This window comes from Pseudophryne corroboree, chromosome 10 (assembly GCF_028390025.1).
Source record: "Pseudophryne corroboree isolate aPseCor3 chromosome 10, aPseCor3.hap2, whole genome shotgun sequence".
NCBI classification, from domain to species: Eukaryota; Metazoa; Chordata; class Amphibia; order Anura; family Myobatrachidae; genus Pseudophryne; species Pseudophryne corroboree.
In genome coordinates, this window is record NC_086453.1 from 155,343,980 (window position 1) to 155,362,619 (window position 18,640).

At 48.4% G+C, this 18,640-nt stretch overlaps 1 protein-coding gene across 1 annotated transcript in view; it reads left to right on the forward strand.

Moving 5' to 3' along the window:
• KASH5 (KASH domain containing 5) overlaps positions 1-18,640 on the forward strand; it is a 1,087,213-nt gene that overhangs the window by 202,636 nt on the left and 865,937 nt on the right. Inside the window, exon 3 of the mRNA XM_063942893.1 lies at positions 17,695-17,790. Within this exon, the coding sequence (XP_063798963.1) occupies positions 17,695-17,790 (96 nt within the window). The remainder of the gene's footprint in view (positions 1-17,694; positions 17,791-18,640) is intronic.

Genomic DNA, 18,640 nt, shown 5'->3' on the forward strand with positions numbered 1-18,640 from the left:
AATGCCGGCCTGCAGCAAATCTGTTCACAACTCACTCATCATCGAATGTTTTTCCAGTCTGTGTAGTCTGTGCGTAGCCCAGGACTTACTCCTACAGTGCGAAAGAAACAGGCTGATTGAGCCGGAGCTGACGTCACACACCCGCCCTGACAACGCCTGTGTTTTCCCTGACACTCCCAGAAAACGGCCAGTTACCACATCCAAATATCCACTTCCTGTCAATCAGTCTGCGTACTCCTAGCAGAAGTTTTTTGCAGTTTGGCCTCGCGTCTGCGCATTGTGATCCGTACACATGCGCAGTCGTTTGATAATCGGACGCTGTGCGATTTCGCACAACAGTGATGAGGTCTGAATTAGGCCCATAGTGCGGAGATGTAATGTAGGAGTGATTATAGTGCAGAGATGTAGTATAGTGAAGATCTGTAATGTGGGGAGGTACTGTATTGTAGTGATGTAATATACCACCACACCACACTGCCCACACAGGGAGAACTTCTCTGCAGCGCTGATCACATGTCCTGTGGTGGCACACAATAGGCTCTTCATAAATTTCAGCTCCAGGCCTATGTGGACCTTAATCTGGCACTGCATTTGATAGCCGAGTGGTGTCCATTTCGTATCTTTCACTCAACTTGCTATCCCTATATTCTATAACCTGAGGGGGCTTGGTGCGTCAGGTTTTATCTAATATAGGATTTTCACAAAGATATACTGTATTACGTATTTTTCTCTGTGATTTAGTCACCATATCTCTCCTTTATCTCTGCTGGTGCTGACTACACTGCGCAGGGGTTTGGGCTAGAGGTATTGTGCTGCTGACAAATTGTACTGTGTTACCTCATACTGCAAGTTATATCATGTCTGCTTCTGAGGGTCCTCTAAGCGAGCACTTGTCTCCTCACAATCCACTGCTGTCACTGACACCTCATCGGATGAAGACTGCACTTACACTGACCCCACAGGTTCTGACTCCGATATGGCTGATGGGGAGGGTGGTTCACATGTGGATGTTCCTGATCTTTTGCAGGCTATTAAGTTAATTTTACAGATTACGGATGATCCCGAGCCATCCGTTCCTCCTAAAAAAACAGATAGGTTCAAGCGTCAGAAGGTGATTAAACAAGTTTTCTGCTGCGGGGTACACTGGGCTCCACAAGTCTGGACAATGGGGTGTAGAGTAGGATCTTGATCCGAGGCAACAACAGGCTCAAAGCTTTGACTGTTCCCAGAATGCACAGCGCCGCCTCCTCTATAACCCCGCCTCCCAGCACAGGAGCTCAGTTTGTTAGTTGGTGCTGCAGTAAGCAGGCACTTAACAGAGGGGCTGCTTGGAGCAGCCCTAAGAAAAGCTTTTTATGAGGTAAAAAGTGAAGACTTCAAGGGCAGCAGCAAGGGTAAATGTCTTCTGACATTCTCTGCTGCAGCTCCAGCTCTCCCCAGCGGCGCTGTACACTCCAGAGCGCTGGTTGCCGGGTACCTACAGCGGAGGCTCAGGTTTACTTCACGTTAGGCACACACGGCTGGGGCTCTCCATGATCGTGTGGCAGCACTTCGGGAGGCGGTAAGTGGGTCCCGCTCGCGGGACCCGGTCTTTATCGTGATCCGGTGCGGTCAGTGGGAGGCGGGCCATGCGCGCAGGCGGTGGACACTGTGGCAGTACAGGCGATCCCACTAGATCACCAGGGCATGGGCGCAGGTCAGGTTTTCTCTTAAAACCAATTTTAATATCGCCCACAGTCTCCCTCACTCCCTGGCAGTGTCTGCGGCAACATTATCCCTTAGCTCACTGTTCCTGGGAATGCTTGGGCAAATCCTCCTATGTAAAGCCGCCTGGTTGTCGGTGCTGTGACTTTATAAGACACTTAAGTATTCTACCTGCCTATTTTAGTCAGTGTTAGTTAAGAAAGAGTGCACTTAGTCAGGGTTTCCATAGTACAATTACCCTGTGATATACATCCAGTTTCTTACTGTGTAGTGTTATATATCTATTGACTATATAGCTGTGTAAGCTAGTCCAGTGCAGTATTATTGTCAGTAATAACCTCTGCATTGTACAAACTGTGACTATTTGTGTGTGCATTGATAGCTGAGTGGTGTCCATCTCGTGTCTTTCACTCAACTTGCTATCCCTATATTCTATAACCTGAGGGGGCTTGGTGCGTCAGGTGTTATTTAATATAGGATTTTCACAAAGATATACTGTATTACGTATTTTTCTCTGTGATTTAGTCACCATATCTCTCCTTTATCTCTGCTGGTGCTGACTACACTGCGCACGGGGTTTGGGTTTAGGGATATAGTGCTGCTAATAATTGTACTGTGTTACCTCATACTGCAAGTTATATCATGTCTGCTTCTGAGGGTAACGGTTCCACTGCTGTCACTGACTCCTCGTCGGATGAAGACTGCACTTACACTGACCCCACAGGTTCTGACTCAGATATGGCTGATGGGGAGGGTGGTTCACATGTGGATGTTCCTGATCTTTTGGAGGCTATTAAGTTAATTCTGCAGATTACGGATGATCCCGAGCCATCCGTTCCTCCTAAGAAACCAGATAGGTTCAAGCGTCAGAAGGTGATTAAACAAGTTTTACCTCACTCTGACCACCTAGTGGATATACGTCAGGAACCCTGGCAAAGCCGGGGTACGAAGTTTGTGCCTCAAAAGAAGATGCTGGCTCGCTATCCCCTCGCGCCAGAGCTGTCTAAGAATTGGGAAACGCCTCCTCCAGTAGACTCACATGTGGCTAAGATGGTGGTTTCCTCAGCTCTACCTGTCACTACCGTCACGTCTCTAAAAGAGCCTACGGATAAACGTGTCGAGGGTTGTCTAAAAGCGATTTACACCCTCACGGGTGCTGCACAAAGGCCCACTATTGCAGCTACATGAGCGGAAGAGGCTATTGAAGCATGGGCCTTGGAGTTGGAGGCTGAAATCTCCTCTGACCATGCTAGACAATGCTTGTCATATATTGTCACAGCTTCTCGCTATATTAAAGAGGCGGCTTCTGATGCCAGTATCCTAGCAGCCAAGGCCTCTACTACGTCAGTCCTGGCTCGCAGGATATTGTGGCTGAGATCCTGGTCTGTGGATCTGGACTCTAGAAAAACCCTGGAGGTACTCCCTTTCAAGGGGGATATTCTGTTTGGGGAGGACTTAAATAAGATAGTGGCTGACTTGGCTACTTCCAAAACTGCCTGTCTGCTTAACACAGCTCCTTCTGTGTCGAAGGCCAAAGGCACGTCCTTTCGCCCCTTTCGTCCTTCAGGTAAAGCAAAAGGTCAGGCATACCATAAGCAGGCCCGCACTTCCAAACCTGGTAAGCCAAAGCCCAAAAGAGCCTGGGCTGTCCGTCAGCCAGCAGCCAAGACCGATAAGCCAGCCGCATGACGGGGCGGGCCTCCCCCTGGGGGATCACAGGGTGGGGGGCTGGCTTCTAGGGTATATCCAGGAATGGTTGAAGACCACTTCAGATGCCTGGGTACGGGAAGTCGTCACTCGAGGTTACGCCATAGCCTTCAAAAACTGACCCCCTCATCGATTTTGACAGACAGACGTCCCGTCGGACCAGACAAAGGCAAACACTCTGCATTCGGTGGTACAGACCCTCCTGGATACAGGAGTCGTAGTACAGGTGCCTCTTGCTCAGAGGGGCCGGGGGTACTATTCTCCGCTGTTTCTAGTCCCGAAACCGAATGGGTCCTCCCGGCCCATTCTCAACCTCAAGGCACTGAACAAGTTTGTGAAGGTTTTCAAGTTCCGTATGGAAACCCTTCGCTCTATAGTTCTGGCCTTGGAACCTGGGGACTACATGGTCTCCCTGAACATACAGGATGCTTACCTGCATATTCCTATAGCAGTGTCACATCGACAATACCTGAGGTTTGCTATTGGCAACCTCCATTACCAGTTTCGGGCGCTACCTTTTGGTTTAATAACGGCTCCGCGAGTCTTCACCAAAGTTATGGCGGTGATGACGGTTGTACTCCGCCGTCAAGGGGTCAGGATACTGCCGTATCTGGATGACTTGTTAATCCTGGCAAATTCCCCAGATCTTCTCCTGCGTCATCTGTATATGACGGTCCGGTTTCTACAAGCCCACGGGTGGCTTATCAACTGGAAGAAATCCTCCCTGGTCCCTGCTCAGAGCATGGTGCATCTGGGAGTGCTGTTGGACACTCACAACTAGAAGTTGTTCTTGTCTCAGGAGAAAGTCCTGAAACTTCAGGACAGGATTCGTTGCTTCCTTTCTCGTCCGCAAGTGTCGATACATTCGGCAATGCAGGTGCTGGGCCTCATGGTGTCAGCATTCGACATGGTGGAGTATGCTCAATTCCATTTTCGCCTTCTCCAGAAGCTGATTCTAGCCAAGTGGGATGGCCTGCCTCACCGGGTCAGGTCTCACATGATCTCTTGGACTCCGGAGGTCCGTCTGTCGCTGCTCTGGTGGCTCCTGGACCGACAATTGTGCAGAGGCCGTCCCTTCTGGATATCCCACTGGGTCCTGTTGACGACAGATGCCAGTCTAAGAGGTTGGGGTGCGGTGCTGGAGCAACACTCCCTACAGGGGCGGTGGACCAAGGAGGAATCGCTCCTCTCGATCAACATTCTGGAATTGCGGGCGGTCTTCAATGCGTTGAACCTAGCCCAGCATTTGATTCAGAACCGTCCTGTTCAAGTACAGTCTGACAACGCCACCACAGTGGCTTACATAAATCATCAAGGTGGCACTCGAAGCCGTTTGGCAATGAAGGAAGCCTCACGGATTCTACGTTGGGCAGAACGCCATCTACCGGCAATATCGGCAATACTCATTCCGGGAGTCCTGAATTGGGAAGCGGACTTTCTCAGTCGTCAGGACGTGCATGCCGGCGAGTGGGGCCTCCATCCAGAAGTGTTTCAACTCCTCGTGGAAAGGTGGGGTCTTCCAGATGTGGATCTGATGGCGTCTCGACACAATCACAAGGTTCCAGTCTTCGGAGCAAGGACAAGGGATTCTCAAGCAGCTTTCGTGGATGCGCTAGCAGTGCCGTGGAGGTTTCGGCTGCCGTACGTGTTCCCTCCGGTGTCGCTGCTGCCCAGGATAATTCGGAAGTTCAAGCAAGAAAAAGTTAGTCTGCTTCTCATAGCTCCAGCGTGGCCCAGACGGCACTGGTTCTCAGACCTTCAAGGCCTATCGTTACAGCGTCACTTCTACTTCCACAACGCCCAGACCTCCTCGTTCAGGGCCTCTGTGTCTACCAGGACCTAGCCCGGCTGTCTTTGACGGCGTGGCTCTTGAAGCTTCCGTCTTAAGAGCTAAGGGTTTTTCTGAAGAGGTCATTAAAACTATGTTGCGGGCCCGGAAACCGGCCTCTGCTCGGATTTACCATCGGGTCGGGCATTCCTACTTTGTTTGGTGCACATCTAACCATTATGACGGTCTGGTCTGTCAGCTCCTGTTCACATTACGGCCCATTCTACTCGGTCTGTTGGACCTTCTTGGGCGGCCCAACGTGGTGCGACCCTTGACCAGTTGTGCAAGGCGGCTACATGGTCCTCCGGGAACACGTTCATAAGGTTCTATGCCTTCGATACTGCCGCTTCCCAGGATGCTTCCTTTGGACGCCGGTTTCTTGTGCCCGCTACAGTGCGTCCCCTCCCATAAGGAACTGCTTTAGGACATTCCCATTGTCCAGACTTGTGGAGCCCAGTGTACCCCGCAGCAGAAAATGAGTTTTATAGTAAGAACTTACCCTTGTTAAAACTCTTTCTGCGAGGTACACTGGGCTCCACAAGGCACCCACCCTGACGCACTTAGCTTCTTTGGGTTGATATGGCATTAGCCGCTGACACTTCTCTTGTCGTGAGAGTGTGGTGTATGTGGCTACTAACCGTTGTCGTCTCTTTTCCTGCTATAGCATTGGGCTGGTTAACTAAACTGAGCTCCTGTGCTGGGAGGCGGGGTTATAGAGGAGGCGGCGCTGTGCATTCTGGGAACAGTCAAAGCTTTGAGCCTGTTGGTGCCTCGGATCAAGATCCTACTCTACACTCCATTGTCCAGACTTGTGGAGCCCAGTGTACCTTGCAGAAAGCATTTTAACAAGGGTAAGTTCTTAACATATAACACGTTTTACCTCACTCTGGCCACCTAGTGGTTATACGTCAGGAACCCTGGGAAAACCCGGGTACGAAGTTTGTGCCTCAAAAGAAGATGCTGTCTCGCTATCCCCTCACACCGGAGCTGTCTAAGAATTGGGAAACGCCTCCTCCAGTGGACTCATATCTGGATAGGATTGAGGTTTCCTCAGCTCTACCGGTTACCACCGTCACGTCTCTAAAAGAGCCTACGGATAAATGTGTGGAGGGTTGTCTGAAAGCGATTTACACCCTCACGGGTGCTGCACAAAGGCCCACTATTGCAGCTACTTGGGCTGCGGAGGCCATTGAAGCATGGGCCTTGGAGTTAGATGCTGAAATCTCCTCTGACCATGCTAGACAATGCTTGTCATATATTGTCACAGCTTCTCGTTATATTAAAGAGGCGGCTTCTGATGCCGGTATCCTGGCAGCCAAGGCCTCTACTACGTCAGTCCTGGCTCGCCGGATATTGTGGCTGAGATCCTGGTCTGTGTATCTGGACTCTATAAAAACTCTGGAAGTACTCCCTTTTAAGGGAGATATTCTGTTTGGGGAGGATTTAAATAAGATTGTGGCTGACTTGGCTACTGCCAAAACTGCCTGTCTGCCAAGTACTGCTCCTTCTGTGTCGAAAGCTAAAGGTACTTCCTTCGCCCCTTTCGTCCTTCAGGTAAAGCAAAAGGTCAGGCGTACAACAAGCAGGCCCGCACTTCCAAACCTAGTAAGCCTAAGCCCAAAAGAGCCTGGGCGGCCCGTCAGCCAGCTTCCAAGACAGATAAGCTAACCGCATGACGGGGCGGGCCTCCCTCTGGGGGATCCCAGGGTGGGGGGCTGGCTTCTTGGGTATATCCAGGAATGGTTGAAGACCACTTCAGATGCCTGGGTACGGGAAGTCGTCACTCGAGGTTACGCCATATCCTTCAAAAACCGACCCCCTCATCGATTTTGCCAGACAGATGTCCCGTTGGATAAGACAAAGGCAAACACTCTCTACATTCGGTGGTACAAGGCCTCTACTACGTCAGTCCTGGCTCGCCGGATATTGTGGCTGAGATCCTGGTCTGTGTATCTGGACTCTATAAAAACTCTGGAAGTACTCCCTTTTAAGGGAGATATTCTGTTTGGGGAGGATTTAAATAAGATTGTGGCTGACTTGGCTACTGCCAAAACTGCCTGTCTGCCAAGTACTGCTCCTTCTGTGTCGAAAGCTAAAGGTACTTCCTTCGCCCCTTTCGTCCTTCAGGTAAAGCAAAAGGTCAGGCGTACAATAAGCAGGCCCGCACTTCCAAACCTAGTAAGCCTAAGCCCAAAAGAGCCTGGGCGGCCCGTCAGCCAGCTTCCAAGACAGATAAGCCAAGCGCATGATGGGGCGGGCCTCCCTCTGGGGGATCCCAGGGTGGGGGGCCGGCTTCTTGGGTATATCCAGGAATGGTTGAAGACCACTTCAGATGCCTGGGTACGGGAAGTCGTCACTCGAGGTTACGCCATATCCTTCAAAAACCGACCCCCTCATCGATTTTGCCAGACAGATGTCCCGTTGGATAAGACAAAGGCAAACACTCTCTACATTCGGTGGTACATACCCTCCTCGATACAGGAGTCGTAGTACAGGTGCCCCTTGCGCAGAGGGGCCGGGGGTACTATTCTCCGCTGTTTCTAGTCCCGAAACCGAATGGGTCCTCTCGGCCCATTCTCAACCTCAAGGCATTGAACAGGTTTGTGAAGGTTTCCAAGTTCCGGATGGAAACCCTTCGCTCTATACTTCTGGCCTTGGAACGTGGGGACTTCATGGTCTCCCTGGACATACATGATGCTTACCTGCATGTTCCTATAGCAGTGTCTCATCAGCAATACCTGAGATTTGCGATTGGCAACTGCCATTACCAGTTTCGGGCATTACCTTTTGGTTTAACAACTGCTCCGCGAGTCTTTACAAAAGTCATGGCGGTAATGACTGTGGTACTCCGCCGTCAAGGGGTCAGGATACTGCCGTATTTGGACGACTTGTTAATCCTGGCAAATTCCCCAGAACTTCTCCTGCGTCATCTAGATGTGACGGCCCGGTTTCTGCAAGCCCACGGGTGGCTCATCAACTGGAAGAAGTCATCCCTGATCCCTGCTCAGAGCATGGTGCATCTGGGAGCACTATTGGACACTCACAACCAGCGGTTGTTCCTGTCTCAGGAGAAAGTCCTGAAACTTCAGGACAAGATTCGTTGCTTCCTATCTCGTCCGCAAGTGTCGATACATTCGGCGATGCAGGTGCTGGGCTTCATGGTGTCAGCATTCGACATGGTGGAGTACGTTCAATTTCACTCTCGCCCTCTCCAGAGGCTGATTCTAGCCAAATGGGACGGCCTGCCTCACCGGATCAGGTCTCAAATGATCTCATTGACTCCGGAGGTCCGTCTGTCGCTGCTCTGGTGGCTTCGGGACCAACAACTGTGCAGGGGCCGTCTGTTCTGGATATCCGACTGGGTCCTGTTGACGACAGATGCCAGTCTAAGAGGTTGGGGCGCGGTGCTGGAGCAACACTCCCTACAGGGGCGGTGGACCAAGGAGGAGTCCCTCCTCTCGATCAATATTCTGGAGTTGCGGGAGGTCTTCAATGCCTTGAACCTAGCCCAGCATTTAATTCAGAACCATCCTGTTCAAGTACAGTCGGACAACGCCACCACAGTGGCTTACATAAATCCATCAAGGCAGCACTCGAACCTGCCTAGCAATGAAGGAAGTCTCACGGATTCTACAGTGGGCAGAACGCCATCTACCGGCCATATCGGCAATATTCATTCCGGGAGTCCTGAATTGGGAAGCGGACTTTCTCAGTCGTCAGGACGTGCATGCCGGCGAGTGGGACCTCCATCCAGAAGTGTTTCAACTCCTCGTGGAAAGGTGGGGTCTTCCAGATGTGGATCTGATGGCGTCTCGACACAATCACAAGGTTCCTGTCTTCGGAGCAAGGACAAGGGATCCTCAAGCAGCATTCGTGGATGCGCTGGCAGTACCGTGGAAATTTCGGTTGCCGTACGTGTTCCCTCCGGTGTCACTCCTGCCCAGGGTAATTCGGAAGTCCAAGCAAGAAAAAGGAATTTTGCTTCTCATAGCTCCACCGTGGCCCAGACGGCACTGGTTCTCAGACCTGCAAGGCCTATCATCAGAGCGTCCAATTCTACTTCCACAACACCCAGACCTCCTCGTTCAGGACCTCTGTGTCTACCAGGACCTAGCCCGGCTGTCTTTGACGGCGTGGCTCTTGAAGCTTCCGTCTTAAGGGCTAAAGGGTTTTCTGAGACGGTCATTCAAACTATGTTGCGGGCCCGGAAAACGGCTTTGGCTCGGATTTACTATAGGGTCTGGCATTCTTACTTTGTTTGGTGCGCATCTGACGATTATGATGCTTCCAAGTTTAGTATAGCCAAGTTGTTGGCTTTTCTTCAGCAGGGCCTGGACTTAGGCCTGAGTCTGGCCTCCCTCAAGGTTCAAATATCTGCCTTGTCGGTGTGGTTTCAGAGAAAAATTGCGACTTTACCTGATGTGCATACCTTTACTCAGGGCGTGTTGCGTATCCAACCTCCCTATGTCCCGCCTGTGGCTCCTTGGGACTTGTCGTGGTTTTGGAGGCGTTACAAGAGTCTCCGTTTGAACCTCTTGGTTCAGCTGACCTTAAGTGGCTTTCCCTTAAGGTGGTGTTTCTGCTGGCTATTGCTTCAGCTAGAAGAGTGTCGGATTTGGGTGCCTTGTCCTGTATTTCCCCATATCTGATATTTCACCGTGACCGGGCGGTTCTTAGGACTCGTCCCGGCTATCTACCTAAGGTGGTTTCTTCGTTCCACCTTAATGAGGAGATTGTAGTTACGGAACTTGTTTCTCCTGATCTGTCTCCCAAAGAGCGGTCTCTGGATGTGGTACGGGCTCTCCGTATCTGTGAAGAGAACTGCTCCTATTAGGAAATCTGATTCTCTTTTTGTTGTGTTTAGGTTTCACAAACGGGGCTGGCCTGCTCACAAGCAAACTCTGGCCAGATGGATTAGAATGGTGATTGCACATGCTTATGTGAAGGCTGGTCTCTCTGCTCCTGATCACATTAAGGCCCATTTTACTCGGTCTGTTGGACCTTCTTGGGCGGCCCAACGTGGTGCGACCCTTGAACAATTGTGCAAGGCGGCTACGTGGTCCTCTGTGAACACGTTCATAAGGTTCTATGCCTTCGATACTGCCGCTTCCCAGGATGCTTCCTTTGGACGCCGGGTTCTTGTGTCCACTACAGTGCGTCCCTTCCCATAAGGAACTGCTTTAGGACATCCCCATTGTCCATTCCTTGTGTAGCCCAGTGTACCCCGCAGCAGAAAACGAGTTTTATGGTAAGAACTTACCTTTGTTAAAACTCTTTCTGCGAGGTACACTGGGCTCCACAAGGTGCCCACGCTGACGCACTTAGCTTCTTTGGGTTGGTATGGCATTAGCCGCTGACACATCTCCTGTCGTGAGAATGCGGTGTTGTGGCTACTAACCGTTGTCGTCTCTTTTCCTGCTACTGCATTGAACTGGTTAACTAAAAACTGAGATCCTGTGCAGGGAGGCGGGGTGATAAAGGAGGCGGCGCTATGCATTCTGGGAACATTCAAAGCTTTGAGCCTGTTGGTGCCTCGGATCAAGATCCTACTCTACACCCCCACTGTCCATTCCTTGTGAAGCCCAGTGTACCTCGCAGAAAGAGTTTTAACAAAGGTAAGTTCTTATCATAAAACTCGTTTTGTGTGAGCATAAGCTCCAGAATGTGTAGAAATAGGTCCAAGTCCAGGTACTCCATTTTCTCTTTTATTGAAAGAGATCTCATGGCCTGTAAGCCCTCCTCGTAGGGGATGCTGGTTTACAGACTGCGGACATCCATGGTGCACAGTAATGTGCCCTGTGGTACATGCTGCACTTGCTCCAAGAGTAAAAGAAAACTTGTAGTATCTTTAATAAAGGTGGATTGTTTAAGAAGAGAATGTAGTATGTTGTCCAGGAATTGTGATATAGATGGTAATTGGAGTCACGCGCAGAAATAATGAGCCTTCCAGGAGGGTTAACTGAGTCTTTATGAACAAATTTGATTTTGATTTGGTTGATAATGTCTTTTGATCCAGGACATGATCTTGATGAGGCAGTATGTAGTAGTATTATGAATAATGTGATCTCTTTATAGATGATGATGCCGCTAAGGTTTTTGTTTGATCCTTTAGAGTTATTTTAGAGACACTTATGATTTCCTTACTAGCCTCAAGTCAATCACTGGCTTACCTGTCATGTTATGGCTTGCAACACTTGATGTGTCATCTTTGTAAATGGTCATTCTACATGAAGGTGGAGTGGAGGTGAAGGATTTGGTGCACGGCCCTCCAACAGAATTTCTTGTAGAACTCACTAGACTTGTATTAACCTAAAACCATTTTCAAGTGGTGATTTTTACATACAGAATAATGGAACCGCCATGGGTTCAAACCTTGCACCAGCATATACTGTACCAACTTGTTTATGGCAGAGTTTGAACAAACTTATATCATGCCCATGTTTGGTGACAATATTCTGTATTTCGAAAGGTATATTGATTTATTTTTGATTTGGTTGGGCACTGATTCTCAGTTTGCGGACATGGTTGATTATTTGAATACACTGGATTTCCCTATCCGATTTACTAGCCAGATTCATTCTTCAAAGATTAATTTTTTTGGACGTCACTATTTTTCGCGAAGGAAACATACTTGGTACCAATTATAAATGCTGATTTACTTACAGGACTAAAAGCAATACCTTAATACACTTTCAAATTGAGCCGCTGCGGCCGCTGTATTCAATCCTTAACCTACGTACTGTTTACACACCTTACGTACACAAGATCGTACCGTGTGCGCACTCTGCGTACCTACGCCGAACGGACAGTTTGCGTACACAGGCCTATACACAGATAGCACAATGCAGCAGCCCGAGTGGCTGTAAATACTTTAAACCTTAGCAGGAAGAGAGAGACACGACACCAATTATATTTAAGCTGTTGGGATCCGACTCGCCAACATATAATTGATAAAACGGGGTTACAACAAATATACAATCATAATAACAGAAAAGAGGCTACAGTCAATGGTACATACGTTTGGTTTCGCCAGCGCCACATGGTCCGGTGCTCAGATCAATCAAGCAAGATGACCTTCAGAGAGAGAGATTACTGACCGGCTAGGCAGCTTGACTTTTTATACAGTTGGTCAAAACACAATACAATAGACACTGTATGCTCTTCTTCCATTGGTTCGGGGGTGGGACATAGCCTGTGCACCAGGGATCATTGGTCAGCTCAAGCGGTGGGCGATGGCTAAGACTTGAGATGTGATATCTGAGTTCCCGCCCCATGACCAGTTAAACCCATCACATTAATCATACATAAATCTGGTATTATTAATAACTTATTGTTGCAATATGTGACAATATTCTTATACCCACCAGATTACTGTTTATGTGACCCTGAACAATATGATCCCACGCATGATATGATTATCCATTTCCATCCTCAAGATATATATATATATATATATATATATACACACTCCTGTTATTACAATTTGTTAGAAAACATATATATATATATATATATATATATATAATTTGTCAGCTATTGCTGATCGAGTTCCTTCCAGTTAAACAAGTTTTCTGGATGTTGTCTTCTTGTTTGTCCTAGCTTCAAATAAGACAATGACAATCCAGTATTTACTGTCTTCGACAGATACTGGACAACTCTAGAACAATAGGGGTTACCAAAGGTATTTGCCTTCTTCATAGGCTTACAAAACTTTGCGTAAACAAGTCAGTCTGGCTAGAGTTTCTAGGAGGATAATTTATGTGTGAACTGTAACTTGCTACTAGAAGGATATACAGACAGGGTGTGATTTATGCATTATATGGGTAAAATACTGAATATGGCTTTTGATGGCTTTTCCATGCGAATACAAATGCTACCATAATTACTCATACCACGAGCTAATACGCAGGACCGCATGAGCGGTCCTACGCAATTTGCGAATATGCGCACACACGGCAGAACAAGTACGCGCACGGAGGCCATCTCTGTGGAGTTTGTCCGTGATGTGTGTACCGTAATATTTTCCGACTTCGACACAATAGAAATATCTTGTTGCATTCCTCAAGTCACCATCCAAGCCCTCTGAAGGAGAGTCTGCCCATTTCGCAGTTTCTACGCATTTTAAGGAACAATTCTAGTACGGCTACTGGTGATCACTTCCTTGAAAGGGGCTACTCACCAACTACCTGCCGACCATTGTGTTTATTAATGTTGTCTTAAGGCTTTTTACATATATTCCCCAGCTTTGTGCCCCACAATGCATGGCGCCTAGAGGCGTTACTTGGTAATTAATTGAGAGGGGTATATGGACCTGCTTCTGGTGATGGTGGTCACTTTGCTCTCTGGCTGCTTACCTTGCACATCACTCCTGCTGCTGCATCCTGAGGATGGTCCCTACATTGACTACATGCACTTTATGATGAGAATCTTTACGACATTATGGGGTATATGCAATTGCGGTCGAATTCCCGAAATTGTCGAATTTCGGGTATTTTTCGCCAAAAAAAAAAATTTGTCAATGCAATTCAGTGCTTTCCGTCAAAAAAACGGACTTTCAAAATTCGACTTTTTGAAATTCGACTTTTCTGCAATGATACAAGTGCTGCAATTCGACAAAAGCATATTCAATTCAAGTTTGGAAATTCGACAGCAGTGCTTTTAGACAGCAAATTCGTCATTTTCAATCCGCCACACTTTGGAGGGTGAAACCAATAAAAAAAATTTAAAACATGTTTTTTTTGTGGGGTTTTTTCGTGGTAATATCAGATCTATTTATATTAGAAGGGATTAGGTACTTGGTTTGTCTTTTTTGGAGGCACAAGTATTATTTATATATTTTTAAAAATAATATTTTTTTTATTTTTTTTTATAGATGGAATGGTGAAATCCCTGAAAAAAATGGCGTGGGGTCCCCCCTCCAAAGCATAACCAGCCTCGGGCTCTTCGAGCTGGTCCTGGTTCTAAAAATGCAGGGAAAAAATTTACAGGGGATCCCCCGTATTTTTAAAACCAGCACCGGGCTCTGGTGCTGGTGCAAAAAATACGGGGGACAAAACGAGTAGGGGTCCCCCGTATTTTTTACACCAGCATCGGGCTCCACTAGCTGGACAGATAATGCCACAGCCGGGGGTCACTTTTATACAGTGCCCTGCGGCCGTGGCATTAAATATCCAACTAGTCACCCCTGGCCGGGGTACCCTGGGGGAGTGGGGACCCCTTCAATCAAGGGGTCCCCCCCACCCAGCCACCCAAGGACCAGGGGTGAAGCCCGAGGCTGTCCCCCCCCCCATCCAAGGGCTGCGGATGGGAGGCTGATAGCCTTGGTAAAATGTCAAGAATATTGTTTTTTCCAGAAGAACTACAAGTCCCAGCAAGCCTCCCCCGCAAGCTGGTACTTGGAGAACCACAAGTACCAGCATGCGGGAGAAAACCGGGCCCGCTGGTACCTGTAGTTCTACTGGAAAAAAATACCCAAATAAAAACAGGGCACACACACCGTGACAGTAAAACTTTATTTCATACGTCGACACACACATACTTACCTATGTTCACACGCCGACATCGGTCCTCTTCTCCATGTAGAATCCACGGATACCTGAAAAGAAAAGATCAATATACTCACCTCAGCCAGGGTCCAGAGATAAATCCACGTACTTGTTAAAAAAAAAAAAACCGGACACCCGTACCATGCCGGACTGAAAGGGGTCCCATGCTTACACATGGGACCCCTTACCCCGAATGCAGAGAGACCTCTCAGAGTGACAGCTGTCACAGAAAGGTCTCTAAAGCCAATCAGGAAGCGCAACTTCGTTGCGCTCACCTGATTGGCTGTGCGCTGTCTGAACTCGGACAGCGCATCGCACAGCTCCGTCCATTACTTTCAATGGTGGGAACTTAGCGGCTAGCGGTGAGGTCGCCTGCCGGTCAGCGGCTGACCGCGGGTAACCCCCGCAGACGGCAAAGTTCTCACCATTGAAAGTAATGGAGAGGCTTTGCGATGCGCTGTCTGACAGCTCAGACAGCGCACAGCCAATCAGGTGAGCGCCACGGAAGTAGCGCTTCCTGATTGGCTGAAGGGACTTCAGTGACAGGAGTCACGTGGTGTCCCGGCATTCGGGGAAAGGGGTCTGATGTGAAAGCATGGGACCCATTTCAGTCCGGCATGGCACGGGTGTTCGTTTTTTTTTTTTAACAAGTACGTGGATGTATCTCTGGACGTGGATGTACCTCTGGACGCTGGAAGGTGAGTATAATTTTTTTCACAGGTACCCTCGGATCGTCGGAGACCGTGGCAGTCGGCGTGTCAACATAGGTAAGTATGTGTCGGCAGTGTGTAATAAAGTTTTACTGTCACTGTGTCTGTGTACTGTTTTTATTTGGGTATTTTTCCCCCCAGTAGAACTACAGGTACCAGCGGGCCGGTTTTCTCCCGCATGCTGGTACTTGTGGTTCTCCAAGTACCAGCTTGCGGGGGAGGCTTGCTGGGACTTGTAGTACTGCTGGAAAAAACAATATTCTTGTCATTTTACTCAAGGCTATCAGCCTCCCATCCGCAGCCATTGGATGGGGGGGGGGACAGCCTCGGGCTTCACCCCTGGCCCTTGGGTGGCTGGGGGGGGGACCCCTTGATTGAAGGGGTCCCCACTCCCCCAGGGTACCCCGGCCAGGGGTGACTAGTTGGATATTTAATGCCACGGCCGCAGGGCACTGTATAAAAGTGACCCCCGGCTGTGGCATTATCTGTCCAGCTAGTGGAGCCCGATGCTGGTGTAAAAAATACGGGGGACCCCTACTCTTTTTGTCCCACGTATTTTTTGCACCAGCACCAGGCGCAGAGCCCGGTGCTGGTTTTAAAAATACGGGGGATCCCTGCCCAATTTTTCCCTGCATTTTTAGAACCAGGACCAGCTCGAAGAGCCCGAGGCTGGTAATGCTTTGAAGGGGGGACCCCACGCCATTTTTTTTTACAGGTTTTTCCCGTTTTTCCCCGTTTTTTTAAATCGCAGCAAATCGGCCGTTTTTCGCCCGCGGAACTGTCGAATCCGTTTTTCATTGAATATGGTGAATTTTGGCAGCCACCTGCCGGAATTCACCTGTCGAATTGTGTCGAATTAAAAAACGGCGATAATTTGCCGCGATTCGCCGTGAATTGCATATACCCCTATATCTCCTTTCATGTTGGTGAGTGCCCGAACAATTATTTTTTTTATATATTTTGGACTTTTTGTCTTTTTTGGAGCACCCCGGATTTATTCTGATGAAAGTGAGTGCGGACACTCTTGCCTTTATGTATAGTCTGTCTCCTCCATGGTTAGGCACAGGCATCCTGACCCTCAGCAACTCCCCCATACACTGAGCTCTGACTGGCTTCCACAGTCCCTCTTGGACTGGACATACAGTCCCCAGTTTGTCCTTTCAGCAATGTCTTCCACACTGACTCTCCTCTGCAGCCATTAGGGGTGCTCCACTCCCTGATGCCACACTTAGATAATACATACATCAGTTTCTTTTTAGGTGACTAAGCTATAGAATAGTGAAAACGGAATCCAAATTCAATCCGTAGCTTTTGCATGATGCAGAAATGAACAGACAGACAAACAAACAAAATTCCCCCCCAATTTTTTTTTGTCTCCATAGTTCATACATAGGAGCTTATTCAGAGATGGACGTAGATCGCTGCATACACTGCCAGTTCTGCGTCCATCTCCTCACATGCTGGGGGCCGCCCAGTACAGTGCAAGCATCTGTGAGGCTGCCTCATTTTAGCGTCCGCAATTAGATTGAGGGTGCATCGGAACTAAGGTTGAACCATGGCAGCCGGAGCGGCTGTGTGTGATGTCACGCAGCCGCCCCAAATACGCTCCCCGAATGTCCCTGTCCGTCAAACCCCGCCCCCCAACGCCGCATCGTCACCCCGCAAATGCCCACTGCTGTCAATCACATTGCGGTCACATCCATCAAGGATACAACTGCAATGTGTGGGGTCGCGCAGCCACAGTGTGGCCGCTGCGCATGCGTAGTTTGCCTCCATCAGCAAACTGCGCTGCAGGCCGCATTACCGGCTGGGTCTGAATGACCCCCATAGTCCCAAGGAGTACATTTCTCCGAACAAGTTTCTATGTACAGACACAACAATTACAATTTTATTCTAAGTATAGATAACTGTACTAATGATACGTTCCTGAAACTTATGCGACTGGTCGTTCTTATACAGAAACTTGTATGTTACAGTAAGTGGTCCTTTACCCTGATACACAGCATTATATCTATATTTACTAAAACTAGATCTATGGTTTTCAAAACTACTTATTGAATAATCTCTATTCTTTATAATTATTATTCTTTAACATGAGATGTAATCCTAGTGACATCTGTATTCTGCAAAGCCTTTTGTAAGGAAACCATCATATTGTAGAGGTTCACTAATGAAGGAACGTCTTCAATTCCTTTTTTAGATGATTCCCAGAAACACCTTATGCAAACAGCCTATTTTTCCTGTGATGAGCAGATGCTTGACACTGTCTTTCAAGTATGTGATTCAGAAGAAAGAGGTAAGTGTTTGTTTCATAATGTGATGTCAATCATCATACTGTAGGTGGCTCTTCAGATCATTCAGGAAATGAGTACTGTGGGCCTGCGAGCAGCTTTGCATTTGCAGTCCTTAGCAATGCAAATGCAGGAGGGGGTGTTCATCTGCGACGGCAGGCTGAGTAAGCTTCAGGACACCCAGGCTTACCACCGCAGGGCGGCTTGCGAGGCCAAGGACCTCGTCACTCTCGGAAAACAGGGGCGGCGTGTCCCCATTTTCCTGAACGCCGACCACCCCTGTCCTCCCCGCGAAAGCCTCTGCCTGTCAATTAGGCGGAAGCATTTGCATACCTGCGCAGGGATCACAGTACCCATTCTGCACATGAGCCTAACATCAGGGAATTACAGTAAGGATCGCTTATGCGATACTTACTGAATTATTTCCTGTGTTTTATTGTTAGTTTGCAGGATCAATGGAAAAATATAACACTACTCAACAAATTTAAAAAAAAAATTCTCTCCATCTGTTTTATGAATGTGTTTTCAACTAATTTAGGGATGCTGAATTCAGTAGAAAAATCAGATTTTCTCTCAAATGTAACATTTATTAGATACACACAAATAACAAAAGCGGTAATAGCTATACTACGGGGTCAATCCAATTAGCCGCAATGATATTGAGGGAGCAAATCATTGCGGAAGCGGCCGCACTTTATGGCGGCCTAAACTCACTCAAAAGTGCTACCATAAGGTAGCAAGCAATTTTGAGTGATTTTAGGCATAATTCAGGCTGCGAAGGGTACGAGATCAGGTGCCATTGCCGGAGTTTAAACACAGCGGCAACGGCACTTCGCAGCTAATTGGATTGACCCC